This window comes from Macaca thibetana, chromosome 13 (assembly GCF_024542745.1).
Source record: "Macaca thibetana thibetana isolate TM-01 chromosome 13, ASM2454274v1, whole genome shotgun sequence".
Lineage (NCBI taxonomy): Eukaryota > Metazoa > Chordata > Mammalia > Primates > Cercopithecidae > Macaca > Macaca thibetana.
Window position 1 is genome coordinate 35,520,117 of NC_065590.1, and position 20,082 is coordinate 35,540,198.

Genomic DNA, 20,082 nt, shown 5'->3' on the forward strand with positions numbered 1-20,082 from the left:
GAGACAGGCTCAGTGAATACTGCTCTAAACCAGAACGTTCTGCCAGTGAGCCCTGTGTGGGAAAGGGATGGACTCTCCTGGGAAGTGACATCTCCCATCAAGGGGACAGCCCGGCCATCCCCAGCCTAAGACCCCTCGGGAGCAAAGTCCAGCACTGGGAGGGCAGCAGACTGGGAGTTCAGTGAACCAGGAGTCCATCCACCGCCATTCCACCAGAGGGTCTAGGGGATGAGCTCCTAGTCCAGGCCCCCGTGGGGACAGCCACTGACTGTGTGACTTCAGGGGTTCCTTTTCTCTAGGTCTCAGCATCCAGTCTCATTCCATTCAGAGATCTGCCCAGACCAGCCACTTCCTGACTCACCCAGCCAGCCAGGAGCCCTGGCCTCACACACCCGCCACGGGGCAGTGCAGCTGCCCTGCCTGAGAGAAGTCGGGACCTGAATCCCCCAGACCTCACAGGGAGGAAGTACTTCCAATCCATGGTTCCTGGTACATCCTGGAAGGCGGGGCTGGCCCACAGGAGAGGTCAAGAATTCTACCAGGAAGAGAGAACCCTGCAGGGTATATTTAGCTCACTAAAAATAACAGGCAGAGAGGAGGGCTGGGAATTGTCTGATTGGACTTGGGGAGTGCTGAGAAGGCCAGGGGAGGGGCAGGAAGAACAACGGAGGAAAAGGAAGAGGGTCCCGGTGGGCAGGGGAGAGGGCTGTTTCCCCCCTCCCTCATGCCCTGTGACCCAGATATCTCAGAGATTCTGAATGTGGAAAAGAGGGCTGGGTGGTGAGGGAGGAGGGGAGGTCTGCCAGGGAGACTAGGTGGGCTATAGCCAAGGCTGACCAGGAAGCTGGGGACAGGAGGTGGCCAGACAGGCAGCCCCAGACCAAGGGACAGGCCAAGCTGCTGCGAGCCAAGGCTGACTTGAGCCCTGCAGATGGGGTCGGGGCTGCCTCTGCCCTTCCCATCTCCCCTAGTCCAGTGCCTCTCCAGACACGGCAAACTCTGGTCAGGGAGGGCCAGGCCTGCTTCCTGGGAGCTGAAGTCAGACACGTGTCTGGGGTCAGAATGGCAAGGCCCAAAGAGGAAGCCACCTGGCAATGCCTTGGACCATAACCTGGCAGAGGCTGATGGGCACTTACCCCTGTGGGCTGCTTCTTGGTGTCCAGCAGGGGGGCATTGAAGCTGGCGGACAGACTAGGGGTGGCGAGGACCTCTCGGAGTGGGACCTTGGCTTCCCCCAGGAACCTGAGAGGAGAGAGAAGTCAAATGTAGAAAACTGGCCTAAGGCACCCTGGCTCCTCTGCCAGACCCCTCACTGCCACCACTCAGACGAGGCTGGTCTGACAGTCACCTGGCACCCCACGAGGGCTCCCCTGCACCCCCATACCCAGTCACCACCATGCGCCATTCCTGGAAGGCCTGGCCCCTGGGGAAATACTTGGGCACGGGAAGAGATAAGAGATACCTTTCCTTTCCCAAGGTCCACCTTGGCCCCTTCCCGCCCCTCCACAGAGATGAAGGGGTGTCTTCCCATGAGCCCTTGACAGTCCACCAGGTCAGTATCTCATCAGCCCCACACTGCCCCTGAGCCCCAGCAGCTCATACAACCCACGTCTACACAGGCCGTCTGTATTGGAATCCCGGGGCTCAGCCAGCAGTGATTGTACGAGAAAAGCAAAGAAACCTTCCTGTCTTCAGGGACAGGGAGAAAAGGATACTGGGGCAGGGGAAACAGGCCCCACTCCTGAGAGGCCTTGAGCGGTCCGTACCACACACACCAGAGGCTGTATTTCTGACTGACAGGAGGGGTGGGGCACATGGATGGGTTATTAGGAAAGAGTAGGTTGGCAGTGCGATGGTTGGCACATGCTCCCTTCAAAGAGTGCAGAGGAAGCTATGAAGTGGGCTCACCATGTAGTCTGCCCCTCTGTAGGGGCAGCAGGAAACCAGGGGCAGAGAGTGGCCTGTGACCATCAGAACCTGTTGCCTGGTGTCTGTGTGTGACTTCTGCTTGCCTCCTGGGAACTGGACTTACCCTGCATATTACTGTCAGGGCACAAGGCCATGTTAGGCTGGTGAACAGCCACAGGTGTACTTCTTAATTGCTTTTTCCTGATGGATGAACAGTACCCCTGTCATCTGGGACCATTCCTTTTCTGGTCTCTGCAAATACTGATTGGAATACAGATTTTTATGACCCTATGAAATAAAACTGCAATCTTGACCTAATAGGTGTTTTTCTTTTGGTTTTTTTTGAGATGGAGTCTTGCTCTGTCGCCCAGGCTACAGTGCAGTGGCATGATCTCTGCTCACTGCAACCTCTGCCTCCCAGGTTCAAGCAATTCTCCTGCCTCAGCCTCCTGAGTAGCTGGGATTATAGGCACATGCCACCATGCCTGGCTAATTTTTGCAATTTTTTAGTAGAGATGGGGTTTCACCATGTTTGCCAGGCTGGTCTCGAACTCCTGCTTGTGATCCGCCCACCTCGGCCTCCCAAAGTGCTGGGATTACAGGTATGAGCCATGGCGCCCAGCCACTAGGTGATTTTTAAAACTGATTACTCACACTGAGATACCACTTCACATTCATTAGGATGGCTATTATAAACACACACACACACACACACATTCCTGGAGAGAAAAATCACAGGTGTTGGCCAGGATATGGAGAAACTGGAATGCTTGTGCACGGCAGGTAGGGATGTAAAATGGTGCGGCCACTGTGGGAAACAGTATAGCAGTTACTCAAAAAATTAAACATAGAATAAGCATGTGATCTAGCAATTCCACTTCTGGATATATACCCCAAAAGAAATTGAAATCAGAGACCTAGATATTTGCACACCTGTGTTCACAGCAGTATTATTCACAATAGCCAAGAGGTGTAAGCAAACCAAGTCTCTATCAACAGAGGAGTAGATAAACAAGATGTGGTCCATCCATACAATGGAATATTATTCAGTCTCAAAAAAGAAGATTTCAACACATGCTACAATATCATGAACCTTGGAGACATTCTGCAGAGTGAAATCAGCCAGTCACAAAACAACAACTATTGTATGAGTTCACTTATATGAGGTAGCTAGAGTAGTCAAATTCATAGAAAGTAGAATGGTGGCTGCGACAAGCTTGGGGGAGGAGGAAGTGAGGATTTATTATTGAACAGGTACAGAGTTTCAGTTTTAGAAGATGAGAACATTCTGGAGGTGGACGGTGGGAATGCCTGCATGACATCGTGAATGCACGTAACGCCACTGAACTGTGTGCTCACAAATGGTTAAAATGGTAGTGTTTATGTCTATTTATCATAATAAAAATTAAAATAAAAAACTAGCCACTTATTTAAGCTTCTCAACAATGAAATCCCTCTTTTTCCATCCTTCTTGAAAGCAGCAGACTCTGTCGCCTTGCCCATGCCCTTCTAGCAAGGCAGTAAATGTAATATACACTCAAGGTCCATTTTCTAACCCTTCCTGAAAGAAGGGGATAGAGGGGGAGAGATATTCACTAATATTCAATCCAGGGTTCGAAGTCCCCTCACAGTGCTAGCAGCCATATTTTCTAGAATGTAAACTGATTTGTGTTCCATTCCTTCATAGCATGGAGCAGGGTTTTTACCATCGCTTAATAAGCTTGGGTCCTGTAGTGTCTCCATCCTAGGGGCTAGTGCCAGAAGGTATGTTGACTGAATTGTCCTCAGGACCTAGGCAATGTCACAAAGACCAGACAGTAGGTATAGAGGACACATGAGTCCATGCGACATCAGAGATCAGAGTCACCCTGTCCATCACGAGAAAACTGGGGTGGCAGAGGGGAGTGACTTGCTCAAGTGGGAGAATGGCTGAGTCAGCCCCAGGACCCGGGTATCTAGGTTCCCTGTCAATCCCCCAGAGCACTGAGGCTTCTCTTCTTGGGGACTGGGAGGCAGGGCCCAGGGAGGCCTCATGGACCAGAGAGCTGTACATGGCAGCTGGACCTCCAGCTTAGGAGCCCTCAGGACTGAGCAGAGCAGAGTAGCAGCCAGGTCATAGGGTGTCGAGAAAAGCCAGACCTCCTCTGCCTCCCTTGCGGTTGTCCAGCCCTCCCAGCCCAGGGAGAATTCCCGGAAGTGGGTCAGGGAACAATGGCAGGAAATGCAGAAGGAAGCAGCACCCCCACCCCTGCCAGCCTGGGGTGCGTCTTGGATGCCCAAGACACAGCAGCCAGAGTTGACTGCTTGTTATTTCCTCCCTTAAGTGTCTTTTGGGGCTATGAAATACACCCCCGCAACCCCTGCTATAGGCCTGGGAGTAAGTCCCTCCAAGAAGGGTGGCTTCACCAGCCCCCACTCCTGTAGGAGGAAGGGCTGGAAACAGCAGGGCAGGCTGCTTCTCCCACAGTGTAAGGAGCAGGCTGTGGTAGTCAAGTTCACAAGAGTCAGGGAAACTCAGAGCCTCCCAGGAAGCCTTGCTCAGGGAGGAAAGGAGGGGGGTGCAGAAGAGGGACCCCCTGGGAGGCTAGAGGGGTCTACGGCTTGGTTACAGAAAACCCAGAAGGCCACTCATCATTCATCCGTTCATTTCACAGAGGATGGAGAAGATGTGGCTTTATCCAGGGGCCGCCAGGTCTGGGGCCCGTGAGGAGACCCACCCCATCTGGAGTCAGACTGAGGCACAGGCTCCAGGGCCAGGTGCCCTCTGCTCATCAGGGATGCTGCACGCTCAGTGGGCACCAACCAGGGGCCTGGCAAGTGGCAGACAGGATTCCAGAGGGTCGGATGAGGCAAGGAGGGGGCCAGGGGTCCCGCACAGGGCCAGCTCTGAGTGTGTGCAGAGCTTACACAGGTGGAAATGACACCCGTGGGCCCTGGTCAAACCCCTGCAGCCCACATGGAGGAAAATACCACAGGCGCTCCCAGCCTCCACACACCTCTTGGCTAGCTGTGCTCTGGAACTACTGGAATGTGGGGGCTGGAGAAGTGTGGGGACTGAAAGAGCCACAGCTATCCCAAAGAAAGATAAGGCAGGAACTGGCATGGGCAAGGGAGGGAGAGGCCAAGGCAGCTTGTGGTCTGACAGGGCACACGCTTTTCCTCCATGGAAAAAGAACTAGTTCCCAAACTCACCATCCAGGGATACTGCTACTGCCCTATGGCAGAAGGGAAGGAGGCATGGGTGGCCCCCAAACCTTAGCCTTAGGCAGCATGTGGGAGTGTGGGAATCATGGCAGCCAAGTCAATTTATTTTAATGAAGCATAAAGAAATCAAAACAATTTTATTTTAAAACACTGGTCTTATTACATCATTGTAAGAACAAAACAAAACACAGGAGGCAATTCAAATGTCCATCATAGACAACAGGTAAATAAGGTACAGTACATTCATACAATGGAACACTAGACAGCTATAAAAATAATGGGGAATTATTCACTTATGTGGAAAATCTTCAAGATACAGTGTTAAGTGATAAAACAAGGTGCAAAAGAGCATGTATAATATGCTACTTGCTGCATAAAAAAAGAGGAAAGTTAGAATCTATATGGGCAATTAAGCAATAATATAAGATCTCTGGAATGATCTATGAGAAACTAAGAAGAGGGACCGGGCGCGGTGGCTCAAGCCTGTAATCCCAGCACTTTGGGAGGCCGAGACGGGTGGATCACGAGGTCAGGAGATCGAGACCATCCTGGCTAACACGGTGAAACCCCGTCTCTACTAAAAAAATACAAAAAATTAGCCGGGCGAGGTGGCGGGCGCCTGTAGTCCCAGCTACTCGGGAGGCTGAGGCAGGAGAATGGCGTAAACCCGGGAGGCGGAGCTTGCAGTGAGCCGAGATCCGGCCACTGCACTCCAGCCTGGGCGACAGAGCGAGACTCCATCTCAAAAAAAAAAAAAAAAAAAAAAAAAAGAAACTAAGAAGAGGGGTTACTTATTGGGGAATAGGAAGAACTGGGCAGATCAGGGACAAAGAGGCCAGGGAGAATTTTCACTGCATTTTTAAATATAGTTTCTGTTTTTATAACTTCTTAAAGTTGTTACCAACGTAAACAATTAAATTTAAAAACAAAACATAAAAACTCCTTAAAAGTCTTAGAATTTATTCATTCAACAAATACTTATTTAGTATGTGCAACAAAACACAGTCTCTGACCTCATGGAACTTGCATTCTAGTAATAGCAACCCTCCTATTAATGAAACCGGCTTTGCAAAAATTATAAAAATGAGAGAATTATGACAGTGAAAGAGATCTGACCCAACTGACTCCATCTTGCCTTTCATCTCCAAAATGCCCTATTAATTCCTGGGCATAGGCCAGCTAACCATAGAAAATTTTAGTTTATAGTTTAACTTTGAAACAAAGATGATAACAGTCCTTTCCAGAAACAAACCTCGTCCTTGCCTGGAGACCAGAGTGCCTTTGTAAAACTCAAATTAGCCAGAAGCTTAGGAATTATGGCTCAGGAGTCATGCAGCCAGTTGCTCCTATGGGTAACATCACTATTGTAGAACCTAAGATTGGTGTTTGAGATATTTTTCAGACCCTGCATTCCTGCTGGCACTACCTAGACTGGTAAACTGGCTCATCTGGTCATGTGGCTCCCAACCAGGAATTGACTCATGGCAAGAGGACAGCCTCAACTTCCTGTGATTCCATCTCCAACCCAACAAATCAGCACTCCCATTCCCTAGCCCCCTGCCCACCTGTGGCAGGCCAGATCTCACTAACAGCTGAACAGGCAGGCCTTCATAACAACTGTTCCAGCAACTGTTTCAGCACCGACTGAATGGTGAAGTTAAAGATTCAAAGCTGAGGCTGGGCGCGGTGGCTCACGCCTGTAATCCCAGCACTTTGGGAGGCCGAGGTAGGCGGACCATGAGGTCAGGAGATCGAGACCATCTTGGCTAACATGGTGAAACCCCATCTCTACTAAAAATACAAAAAATTAGCCGGGTGTGGTGGCGGGCACCTGTAGTCCCAGCTACTTGGGAGGCTGAGGCAGGAGAATGGCATGAACCCGGGAGACAGAGCTTGCAGTGAGCCGAGATCGCACCACCGCACTCCAGCCTGGGAGACAGAGCGAGACTCCGTCTCAAAAAAAATAAAAAAAAAAATTTAAAAATTAAAATAATAAAAAAATAAAAAGCTGATAGAGCCATTGCCATCATACGAAGGCTGGAATGTAACAAAAGCCCACCAAGAGTTTTGCCCAGGCCTTTCCGGGACCTTGATGCATGACAAGATAACAAAGGAATTCTTAACACGACCCATTAAGGATTAAACAAGTTTTTACTGGGGGTCTGAAGAAATTCCCCAGGTCTTGACAAGTTTTTTGGGGGGTCTAAAGGAGTTCCTCAAACCTCCATGGTTTAGCAGGAGACAAGAAAAGGGTAATCACCCCTGGCCCCTGGACCCATCTTGATTAAGTACATTTACTGAGGCTCTGGAGGAAGGTCTTCAAAACTCAGACCTTAGTTATAGATTCAAAGAAGTTAGTCGCTTATGTCTTTAGATGAATGCACACTTACACGTAGACATATAGCTTAGAAGGTATATAAGCTCTGGAAAGCTTTGTAATTTTGACTTGGCCTGCTGATATTTTCCAGGCCTTCTGCCTGTACCTGGTTACAGAAATAAACTCTCTTCTTTCCCAGTTCATCTGTATCTCATTATTGGGCCATGAGAATAAGTAGCCAGACCCTCGGTTTGGTCTGGGAACACACCAGTATTAGTCCGTTCTCACACTGCTAATAAAGATATTCCTGAGACTGGGTAATTTAGAAAGGAAAGAGGTTTAATTGACTCACAGTTCAGCAGGGTTGAGGAGGCCTCAGGAAACTTACAATCATGGGGGAAGGGGAAGCAAACATGTCCTTCTTTACATGGCAGCAGCAAGAAGGGCAGAGTGAAGTAGGGGAAACACTTTATAAAACCACAGATCATGAGAACCGGGTGGAGATCACTGTCCTCATGATTCAATTACCTACCACTGGGTCCCTCCCACAACACATGGGGATTATGAGAACTACAGTTCAAGATGAGATTTGGGTGGGAACACAGCCAAACCATATCAGCACCAAACAATCTTTTAAAAACTCTAGCCTCTGAATTTTCGAGGAGGCTGATTTGAGTAAGAATAACACTCCAGTCTCCCATTTAGCCAGCTCTGCAGGTATTAAACTCTTTCTCTGTTGCAATTTCCCTGTCTTGATAAATCAGCTCTATCTTGGCAGCCAGTATGATGAATCCGTAGGGCGGTTACATTAACTAGGTACATATTAGATACACTACCTCCTTTAAACGGACACTAGTCCTGTGGGGTAGGTACTGTTATTAGTTCAGTCTACCTCATAGACAAGGAAACTGGGACTTGGGAAGGTGTTTGACTTGCCTGATTTCACACAAATAACAAGGCTGACAGAGCCTGACTCCAAAGGCTTTGCTTTGAACCCTACAGTGAGCCTCCTGTGCCACCTTAGAGGCCCATGAGTGCATCATGAAAGAAACAGAAAGGTCGTTGGTTTGCTTAATCCATGGGAAGGGGAGCCCAGTCTATAAATTTGATCTGGCCCATATTTTTTTAATCTTATGCCAAGTGCTATTTTTTGTATTTCTGATGCTTTGACATCTGGAGCCTTGTTGACCTTGGAGGGACTGTCTTCCCACAATTCCCAGAGCTGATAAAGGACTCCCCACTTGCCAGCAGGCCTTTCATATGCAAACCAGTCACTTTGAGCCCATACCTCACACCTCTTCCATGGCCTGTCACACTCAGGGCCCATCACATTCCCCTCTCCTAAGCATCCTAGGGCTAGGTTCCAGCAACTCAGGACAGCCCCTACTGTTTATGTCTATACATAGACAGCTTTATGTCTACGTGTAAGTGTGCCCAGAGCCCATGAAAATTATTCAAACTGGCCAGTCCCCAGTTCTGTTTACCCTGCCTCGCCCATTCCTTCCCTCGGAAACCACAATAAAGGCTCTTGTCCCCATGTTCCCCTTACTCCCTCTGCCTCCCGATTGACCCCTGCACTGATTCTGGCACTGACGCCAGAGCTTCCTTGTGTGGCCCTGCACGGTGTGGCCTCCCCTTGGAAATGGTAACACACAATCTTTTCAATGACAGCCATCTCCTGATCTGTTGGCCTCACTGTACCTGAATAACAATAAAACCTATATTTAAAAACACACACATGCTTGTTCTTTGCTGGGGAGGTCAGGAATTAATGAAAAAAAATTTTTTTTTTTGAGACAGTTTCACTCTGTTGCCCAGGCTGGAGTGCAGTGGCTTGAACAAGGCCACTTTTTTTTTTTTTTTTTTTTTTTTTTTTTGCAACAGGGTCTGGCTCTGTTGCCCAAGCTAGAGTGCAATGGCATGATCACAGCTCACTGCAGCCTTGACCTCCAGGCTGAGGAGATCCTCCTGCCCCAACCTCCTGAGTGGCTGGGACCACAGGTGTGCACCACCACAACGGGCTAATTGTTTTCTCTCTGTGTGTGTGTGTGTGTGTGTGTGTGTGTGTGTATGTGTGTGTTTTATAGTAGGGTTTCACTCTGCTGCCCAGACTGGTCTCAAACTCCTGGGCTCAAGTGGTCCACCCACCTTGGGGACCCACCATGGTGGCATTAGCCACCATACCCAGCCTTGAATGGCCATTTTAAAAAGCTTTTAAAAGCTCATTAATTGTATTTTTCAGATGGGTTAAAGTCTCATATGAAGAGGAGGTTGGGAGGTCTACACTATGCAGGGATGGCATTTGGAGTTTTCAGGAGGTAGCTTGACGGCAGGGCCCTAAAAGAGGGAGGAGAGGTGGAAGAGAAGGGTGCACTGTGGGTGCAGCTCTGCATCATGGTAGCTGGCAGAGACCCCGGAGAAAACAAGTGGGTCAGAGAGAGGCAGCCCTGTGGTGGGACGATGAAGACCCAGAAGAGAGCCACCATTCCAATGGAAGTGGTCTCCATGCCTCCGCACCCACAGCACACCCTTCTCTTCCACCTCTCCTCCCTCTTTTAGGGCCCTGCCTCCACCCCTGCAGAGGATAGCAGAGTCCCCCAGTGACTCCGGGATTTCCCCTATGCCAGTGGCGGTTTAAGCTGAAGAATATGGGTGTGCAGGAACCAGGGCTGGGGCAGCCCAGAGGACTATGGCCCTGGTGCTGAGAGCCATGTTAGCAGCAGGAAGATGGGAGGAATGGGTACAACTCAAACTGAAAAAGAAGTGGACGGGAGACAAGCTACCTTCCCCCAAATGCCCCAAAGGAAAGTGATCCAGAAAGGCTGGCAGGGCACATAGCTCCTGTTCTATTGGGTTCACGGAACAGCCCCGGTGGTTGACCCTAGGATGGCACACTCACCAACCCAGTGTTTTCAAACTGTGCCTTTCAATCTACAGCAACACTTTGAAAATATTCTTTCTCTCAACTATCTTCCAAAAGTATTACTCATTCAGTGAGTAACAGTAAGAGCCCTCAAGTCATCCTACCATGCCGGAAATCTAGCCCTGCAATCTGACCCAGAAGAGAGCCAGAAGAGTACCATGGCTGGGTACACATGACATAACCTTCCTGAGACTGTTTCCTCATCTGTAAAAGTCATTCATTCATTCAACAAATATATAGTGAGCACCAATCATGGGTCAGGTACTGTTGTAGGTACTGGAGATACTAATGAGAATAAAATGGACAACCCGCACTGCACTGTTGGAGCTTGGAGGAAATCATGCATTCTTCAGAGGGTTCTGGTAAAATTTCAGTTAATGCACCTAACGCCCCCCACATGTGCCTGGAACATAGATAGGACTTGGTGGGCATCAGTTCCCTTCTTCTCCTCCCCACTCACCATGTTCCTGTGCTTCTCTGCACATTCCCATCCCACCCAGTGACTGTCAGGACCACATTAGATCATGACTAGAAGTGCTGTCATGTGCAGGAGGGTTAGATTTCTTTTTGATCTTTCCTGAGGATAGAGAAATAAGACCCTCAAAATGTCAGGGAGAAAAACTATAGCCAATAGAAGGAAGGACTTTCTAATGAATAATCCAGCCCTGGAATGGGTGTCTGCCTCACTCCAACACTGTCTATCAAGGATGGAAGAGATGAGACACCCAACCTAATGACCCAGAGGTCTCCCAACTCTGAGACAATGGCCCTGAGCCAAGGGGTGAGGCTCAAGGCATGAGTCACCAAGGCACAGTGCTAGGCACAGGTAAGGATCAATGTGTGGTGGCCCTGGGGTTACACCAGCACCACTGTGACCACGAGAGCCTCACACAGCCCAGCCTGGTACATGTGGAAGGAGTACTGGAGATGAAAATCAGCTCATACCCATCATGGTAAGGATTGGATCAGGCAAGGACCATCCACGGATGCTAAATTTAGGGGGACATTTTCTTGAGAAGCAGAATATTGGCACCATCTTAAAGTATATCTTAACAAACTTCAGGGGGGAGAAAAGAACATTAATACACAGTGGAAAAATCAGACAACACCTTGACCAGGTGATTGAAATTAACATTCCCCAGTAAGGAACATCACATGCCTCCAGATCCGGAGATAGACACAGCATCACTTAGACAGGGATGAGTAACCTAATCCAAGCTTGAATCTAAGCATGAGAAAACATTAAACAAACTGCCATGAAAGTTGTCAGAATCAAAATGAAGTCGCTAATGTTAAGAAACCCCTGACAAAAAGAGCTAAGGAAGGCCATAAAGAGAGGGTTCTCATGCTTGTATGCCTGATAACACAAACCCTCACAAAAGACTGCAAAAACACAATCTTGCACAAAGGCCATAACAGCCTTACACAAAAAACACTTCTGCAAGAACATCTGCCCACTAATTACCTGTCCAACCTCAGACCAGAATCACCCTTGTAATTGATTTTTATAGCCAAGGATAATATTTCAAAATAATTATGTAATCCTAATTATTTTCCTCTAAAAACCTGTTTCTTTCTTTCTTTCTTCCTTCCTTCCTCCTTTTTTTTTTTTTTTTTTTTGAGACGGAGTCTCACTCTATCACCCAGGCTGGAGTGCAGTGGTGTGATCTCAGCTCACTGCAACCTCCATCTCCCGGATTCAAGCAATTCTCCTGCCTCAGCCTCCTGGGAAGCTGGGACTACAGGCGCACGCCACCACGCCCGGCTAATTTTTGTATTTGGAGTAGTGATGGGGTTTCACCATGTTGGCCAGGCTGATCTCAAACTCCTGACCTCAAATGATCCACCCACCTTGGCCTCCCAAAGTGCTGGGATTACAGGTGTGAGCCAGCGCACCCAGCTGAAAACCTTTGTGTTTCTTTACCTCCTTAAATACTCACATGGTTTACTATAGCATGCATATTCCCACGGCTGGCTGTATTCCCTCATAAATACCTTTTTTCTTTAGAGAGTCTCTCTCCGTTTGTTATTTAGGTTGACACCCCAAATGAGGAACATTCTATTAGAAAAAAGGGATACTATATTATTCAAAAATGTAAATTGTCATAAAAGACAAAGACTATGCAAACGTTCCAAATTAAAGGAGGCTATGGAAACATGACTAAATTCAATATGGACCACGGGCTGGATCCCGCACTGGGGGAGGGGAAAGGGAAATTGCTATGAAAAACACTATTTCATCCATTAACATGAATGGAATATAAGCAATATATTAGATAAAAGTATGGTATCAGCCAGGTGCTGTAGCTCATGCCTGTAATTCCACCACTTTAGGAGGCTGAGGCAGGAGGATTCCTTGATCCTAGGAGTTCAAGACCAGCCTGGACAACATAATGAGACCCTGTCTCAACCAAAAAAAAAAAAAAAAAAAAAATTTAAATTAGCCAGACGAGGTGGCTTGTGCCTGTGGTCCCAGCTATTCGGAAGGCTGAGGTAGGAGGATGGATTGAGCCCAGGAATTCAAGGGTACAGTGAGCCTTGTTCAAGGCACTGCACTCCAGCCTGGGCAACAGAGTGAGGCCCTGTCTCAAAAACAAAGAAACAAACAAAAAAGTATGGCATCATGTTAAATTTACTGATGTTGATAACTATGTCCCTATTCTTAAGAAATATACACTGAAATATTTAGGAGTCAAAGACCATGATGAATATAACTTACCTTCAAATGGGAGTAAGAGAAAGAGGGAGAAACAAGAAGGGAGAGAAGAGAGAGAGAAAAGAGAAAGAGAGAGGGAGGAAGGGAGATAATAATAATAAATATAATAAAATATATATAATAAAACTAATGGAGTAAAATGTGAATAAGTGTATCTGAGTAAACAATATATGGATATTCTTTGTACTATTTTTGCAACTTTAAATTTGAATTAAAAAAAATGTTCCAGAAGGGTTACCATGTATCCATTTCTCATTCTTTCTTTGAAACTAAGAAAAGGATACGCCAATTAAAACCATGTAAATATTACAACTAACTCATCACTGACTCAGCTGCATCTTCCCCTGGTTAGCGTCAATGAGCCGGGTGACAGGAAAGTGAGAGAGCCCTGTCCTGGAAGGAGACACACGCCGTACAGCGGAGGAAGCACCTGTCCTCTGAGCCCCTCCAGCTCTCCGCTATGTGTGCCGGGCAGTGAGGGGCAGGAAACGGGGGACAGCAGGACATTCCACAGCCCCTGAGTCCCCTGGCCTCTGGCAGCCTCCCTGCCAGTATTTGATTCCCCAGGGCCTGCCCAAGGGTAACTCTAAATAGTTTTCCACTTCAGTCTAGAGAAAGACAAAAGAAAAATGATTCTGAAACTCAGGGATGTCCTGGATAGAATCCAGGGCAAAATATAGTCATAAAAATCCTTGAAAATAAGGATATGGTCAATGTTTACAGGCCCGCTGAAAACAATGGGGCAGTGAAGAGCAAATACTCCTGCCCAAAACAGCCTCCCAAGCATGCCAGAACCAGGGGCTGGCAAACCAGCTTGCTAAAACCAGAGGCCAAGCCCATGCCTTTTCCCAACTTCTAACACAGAGCAAAAAGCTCTGCCTTTATAAAGGTCTATGTGCTATGCATATTCACTGCAGCACTACTCACAATAGTAAAAACAGAGGATCAACCTAAATGCCCATCGATGATAGACTGGATAAAGAAAATGTGGTACATATACACCCTGGAATACTATGCAGTCATAAAAAAGAATGAGATTATGTCCTTTGCAGGAACATGGATAGAGCTAGAGGCCATTATCCTTAGCAAACTAACCCAGGAACAGAAAACCAAATACCAAATGTTCTCACTTATAAGTGGGAGCTAAATGATGAGAACACGGTAGGCATACAGAGGAGGACACACACTGGGACCCTTCAGAGGGTGGAGGGTGGGAGGAGGGAGAAGATCAGGAAAAATAACTAATGGGTACTGGGCTTAATACCTGGGTGATAAAATAATCTGTACAACAAACTCCCATGCACAAGTTTGCCTATATAACAAACCTGCACCTGTACCCTGAACTTAAAAATTCAAAACAAACAAATAAAGGCCTGTGTGTACACATGCACCTCCGGGTAAATGCCTATTGCCATGTGAATGTGCAACTGACAGGTGACAAGCAGAGAGAAAAAAGTTTTATACAGATAGAACCGAGTGAGGGTTAGTATTCCTAATAATACTACAAATATATGTAATTATTATGAATTAAAAAGAAAAAGACAAGCAACCCAAAATACAATGATTGGCAATCACAAAATAAGAAATAGAAAGGGGCAATCAGCAGAGAAAAATGCTCAGCTTTACAAATGGCCAAGGAAACACAAATTACAGATACTTTTTTTGGTCCCTCATACTAGCAAACATAAATTGGCAGGCACTTTATTGCATTGTTGCTGAACATTAATTGGGACAACATTTTTGAAAAGCAATTTGGCAGAATCTACAAAAATGTTATTTGCTCATACCCTTTGATCTAGTAATCCCACTTCCAACGACCTATCCTAAAGAAAAAAATAGCATAAGAACATAAAAATATTTGGATAAAGATGTTCACTGGATAAGCATTCGAGAGCAAGACACTGGAAAGAAACTAAATATCAGTCAATGAGAGTACAGTGGGGTAAATTACGGTGCACACATACCACGGAATACCACATAACCATTTAAAAATGTGACGGACTGACCTGGGAAAGAATCAATGATGAAGTGATAAAAAGCAAAGTGCAGACCAATACATATAGCATAATTCCATTTTTGTATAAGTAAACAAGCATGCATGTATATAAACAGATGTCTGTAAATCACTTAGGAAAAGTCCAGAAAGATATGCACCAGGCTGGGTGTGGTGGCTCACGCCTGTAATCCCAACACTTTGGGAGGCCGAGGCAGGCGGATCACCGAAGGTCAGGAGTTCAAGACCAGCCTGGCCAACATGGTGAAACCCTGTCTCTGCTACAAATACAAAAATCAGCTGGGCATGGTGGCGGGCACCTGTAATCCCAGCTACTCCGGAAGCTGAGGCAGGAGAATCACTTGAACCCGGGAGGCGGAGGTTGCAGTGAGCTGAAATCATGCCATTGCACTCCAACCTGGGCAACGAGAGCAAAACTCTGTCTCAAAAAAAGAAAGAAAGATATGCACCAAATCGTTAACCATGGGCATCTCTGGAGAAAAGAGAAGAAATGCATGGGTAGAAGGTGGGAGAACTTGTACTTTTTGTTTTAGAACTTTTAAAGAATGAAACGCACTTTTATACTTATAAAAATTACTTAGATTTTTTTAAATATTTTTGTGGAATTTTTTGGTTGTTTTAAATTAAAAACAAATGCATGTGCACATATTATGCAATGTTAGGGCACACTCAGGTACTGTCGGGTGTCCAAACGGGCCACGCACATAGTGTTCACATGTTTGTGGCGTTTATGTATGGATCCTGCATCTGTATGGATTCTGCTCCCAGCAGCCCCTATATATTGCACCTTCCGTATTCCAAGCACTGAGCAGGCATTTGACACACATGCATTATATTATTTAAATTTTACAGCAACCTTGCAACATAGGAACTGCTTTTGCCATTGTCCTGATGAGGAAACAGTTTCAGAAAGGTCCAGGTCAAAGACAGGATAGGACTCTGCTGACAGTGGGGTCCCTGAGCAAAGCCCCTGACCCTCATTCTCATTCCACCACCCCTGCCCTGCATGCTCCAATGGGCAGCCTGAGAATTAGAATGCCTGCTCCTCCCAGTACAGAGTCCCTCAATCCCATCAGCACACTCCAGGTGTGGGTGACAGGCCCCGACTGGCCAGGCCCCCTCCCTGGGTGCCTCTGTCATCTCCCACGCATGGCTACCCGAAAGAACTAAAAGCATGTTCAGCCCCTTCCTGGAAACCTCCACATTCCCTCAACAAGTGAAGCTCATTGTCATAGGAGGCATCAGACTGCCCTCACCTCTGGCCCGATGGCACCAAGGCCAGGCTCAGAGTTCGCCCTATGTCAGGAAGACACACCATTCCTAAAATATCTTCTCATAATCTGTTGCAGTGGCTGGACACCTACCATGAACACTTCCCTTCTTTCTAAGCAGAGTCTGAGCTATAAAGCAGCATCCCCCAGTTCCTGAAACAGAGTGAAACATGAAGCCGTAGGCTGCCACCTATGCATTCATATGATTTGGTGCTTTTTCAACCCATAGCTGGCTGAGAGCAGCCTTTGGTGGGAAAGGGCTGGGTCAGTGGGACTTGGAGCAGTGGGGTCGGCAGAAGGAAGCACGGGGCGACAAGGGCAAAGCAGCAATGCAGAACTAACATTTAGGGAGCCCCCCGTGGTGGCAGGTCCCTTGATTTGATACTCCCTAAGAACGGAAGAAAGCAAGGCTCGGGGCGTGTAGTGACCTGCCCAAGGCCACAGAGTGTTGCAACTAGACCCTGGCTCTTCTCAAAGTCCACGCTTATTCCACTGGACCAGATCATCCAGCTCAATGTGGGGATGGGAGGAGGAGCAGCTGAAGGAGGAAGGAGGAGAAGGAGCATTGGAGCTCAGGAAAGTTCTCAGGTTGTCTCCTGGGTCCTCTCCAGTTGCAGGCACCATGAATGATGGTCAGACCACAGGGGAGGGTGAAGGCAGGAAGGCATCTGAGTGCAGGTGAGAGGCCCTTCCGTGCCCAGTTTACAGAGTCACCCGGTCCCTAAAAGGTACAGAGTAGATCACACTATTCCAAAGAAAATGCCACTGTGAACACCTAAAAGAGAGCTTCTTTAAAGGCAGTCGTGTGCCTCCTGACTAGACCTCCTGCTATACCTCTTGATTAAAGCAGGGAGGCTGGGGGCATGGTCAGGCTGGAGGGTAGAGTGACCAGGAAAAGCACAGGGAGCCCACTGAAGCCTCTATCTCAGAGAAACGATGATTAATGCCTTAATATAAGGTGTCACCTGCGGTATTTGAGACCTCCTCATTTAACAGGGTGTTTTGTATGTTTCCTTGTTGCATCTGGGCCCCCTGTCTTGGGGTCCGGTTAGGCCTGGGGTTAGTGAGTCACTGCAGGCAAAGCAGCATCATTTTGACCCTGGTGCTTTGCCAGGTGGATGTTTTGACCCCATGGAGGTTTTTGCTTCCATGTTAAATTTAAATTTACCAAACATTTAAATATAAAAAACACCTACAGTAATCAATTTTCACTGAGAAGGCATTTTTCCAGAACAAATTAAATATAACCAGTTTAATGTGTTGATACATTTTGCATACAGAGTGATTAAAGTGCTTTCTTTTTCTCTTTTACCATCTTTATTTTCATTTTACCAAAATTCTTTTCATTGAAGACAATTAATCCCTGTTTAAATTTCCCAACACAGATTTGGCTCACAGATTTTTAAATTATTTTTTGGTTTACATCAAGTTTTATCAAATATTGCTCCCTGCCATTTTGAGTTTTCTTTTGTGGAATTATTTCTACTAAGTCCAATTTCCCAGGTCAGTGTTTGCAGTTACCAACAGGATTCTTCCGCCTGTTTTTCAGTTCTTTAACAATTTTACCATATGCAGTTTCAGCCATTATTACTTGATGGTGATTATTTTGCCAATAATCACATACATAAACAATTACAAGAATGACCATTTCTATCTATTTCTTAGCGAATCCATGGAAAAATCGAGAGCAATTCCTTTCAGAAGTGCCAGCATCAGACCAAGCACAGTGGCTCACACCTGTAATCCTAGCAGTTTGGGAGGCCAAGGCAGGTGGATCACCTGAGGTCAGGAGTTCAAGAGTAGACTGACCAACATGGTGAAACCCCATCTCCACTAAAAATACAAAAATTACCCAGGCGAGATGGCGGGCACCTGTAATCCCAGCTACTTGGGTGGCTGAGACAGGAGAATCGCTAGAACCTGGGAGGCGGAGGTTGCAGTGAGCTGAAATCATGCCGCTGCATTCCATCCTGGGCGACAGAGCAAGACTCTGTCTAATCAACAACAACCAAAAAATGCCAGCGTCTCTCTAACACAATGAGTTTTCTACCCTGTGTGCACACTGCCCCCTCTGCCATCCCCGGTGGTTTCCAAAAGTGCTGACTCCTGCAGCCCACTCCAGAGGTTTTTGTTTAATCAGTTTAGTGCAGAGCTCAGACACTTATTTTTTTTTAAGCTCCCAGGTCATTTCTAGATGCAGCCGGGGTAGAAACACTGTTCTAAAAATCTAAAGCTGCTCTGTCCAACACAGCAGCCACTAGCCACATGTAGTTAATTAAATCTAAGCCATTAAAATTAAATACAGTTTAAGATTCAATTTCTCAGTCACACTAGTCAACACAGAGACATTTCCATCATCTCAGAAAGTTCTAGTGGGCAGTGCTGGTCTAGAGTCCAGATCAGTGGCTCTCAGCCCAGGCTGCACAATGAAAACACCAGCACCTGGAGAGTGGGTGATGCTGCACAGACCCTGCCCCAAACCAATTAAATCAGAACCTCGGCCGGGGCCCAGGCATGGGTGTATGTAAAAGCTGCCCAGGTGATTCTATTGTGTGGCCTGAATTGGGAACCTCTGGGCTGAACATCCCGGGGACCAAAACACCTGGTCAGGGACCTGGATCATCTCCCCTTCAGCTTCTCTCTGAGAAGCCCCGAGTAAACAGGAACTTGTCCAGTGCAGCCTGGAACAGGACCCGCCTGCTAGGTTTGCCCGAGTGTCTTCCATCCTAAGGAGTGGAGCTTCCTTTTATATGCATTGGAAACCTGATTTTAGCCAGATAAAGATCCATCCCTGAAGTTGGCTCAGGGGTCCTCAGGCTTAGGGCTGCCCCTCTCATGGGTTAGTGGGATGCTGAGCAGCCCAGAGGCAGTTCCCAGATGGAGATTTCCTTCCTGAGGCATGAAAGGATTCCCCAGATCCCACTCTGGGCCAGCAGACCAGTCTGGTTTAACGAGGTCACCCCTAAACTGCCAGTGATCATCAGGAAAAACCCAGAAATGCCAAACGCCCCAGAAGCCATAGGAAAGAGAGGACAGTGGCAGTGAGGATGGTGAGGATCAAGGAAGGGCAAGAGAAGGAGGAGAGAAATAATAAAAGGAGGGGTACGGGAAGGAAAAGAAGCAGAGCAGGAGATGCAGAGACAGAGCTGCGAGTGAGAGGCTGTAAAGAATGAGGGAGGCTTGAGGGGAAATCTAGAAACAGAGAGAGCCAGAGGGTGGAGGTGGGGAACAGGGAGGGGAGGCAAGGTGGAGGGGGACTGAGAGGGTTAATGGACGCAGAGGGCTGTGATCCCCTCAGTTGGAAGAGGTCGAGGGAGGACAGCAGATGAGCTCACAGAAGACATGCCCAGGACTCCCACAAACAAAAGGGGTGGCTGCATGATGACTCTGGGGACCCTCACTGGAACCCACCAACTGGAGAGGCCCGAGGACAGTTGCAAGGCACAGCCGCCTAACCCTTGAGTCCTTCTTTGCTTCCTGACCCAATGGGCAGGACTGGAGGGCAGTGAGGAGGTCTTCAATCTAAAATGCTTATTAAAGGGCTGGAAGCAGTGGCTCACACCTGTCATCCCAGCACTCTGGGAGGCTGAGATGAGAGAATCACTTGAACCCAGGAGGCGGAGGTTGCAGTGAGCCAAGATCACACCACTGCACTCCAGCCTGGGTGACAGAGCAAGACTTCATCTCAAAAATAAATAAATACACTTTGGGAGGCCGAGACGGGCGGAT

General features: G+C 47.5%; 2 protein-coding genes across 2 annotated transcripts in view; one reads left to right on the forward strand and one right to left on the reverse strand.

The window, feature by feature from the left end:
* PAIP2B (poly(A) binding protein interacting protein 2B) overlaps positions 1 to 20,082 on the forward strand; it is a 577,567-nt gene that overhangs the window by 260,506 nt on the left and 296,979 nt on the right. The gene's annotated exons all lie outside the window — the stretch shown is intronic.
* Positions 1 to 20,082, reverse strand: part of DYSF (dysferlin) — a 219,204-nt gene that overhangs the window by 179,266 nt on the left and 19,856 nt on the right. Inside the window, exon 4 of the mRNA XM_050755219.1 lies at positions 1,137 to 1,242. Within this exon, the coding sequence (XP_050611176.1) occupies positions 1,137 to 1,242 (106 nt within the window). The remainder of the gene's footprint in view (positions 1 to 1,136; positions 1,243 to 20,082) is intronic.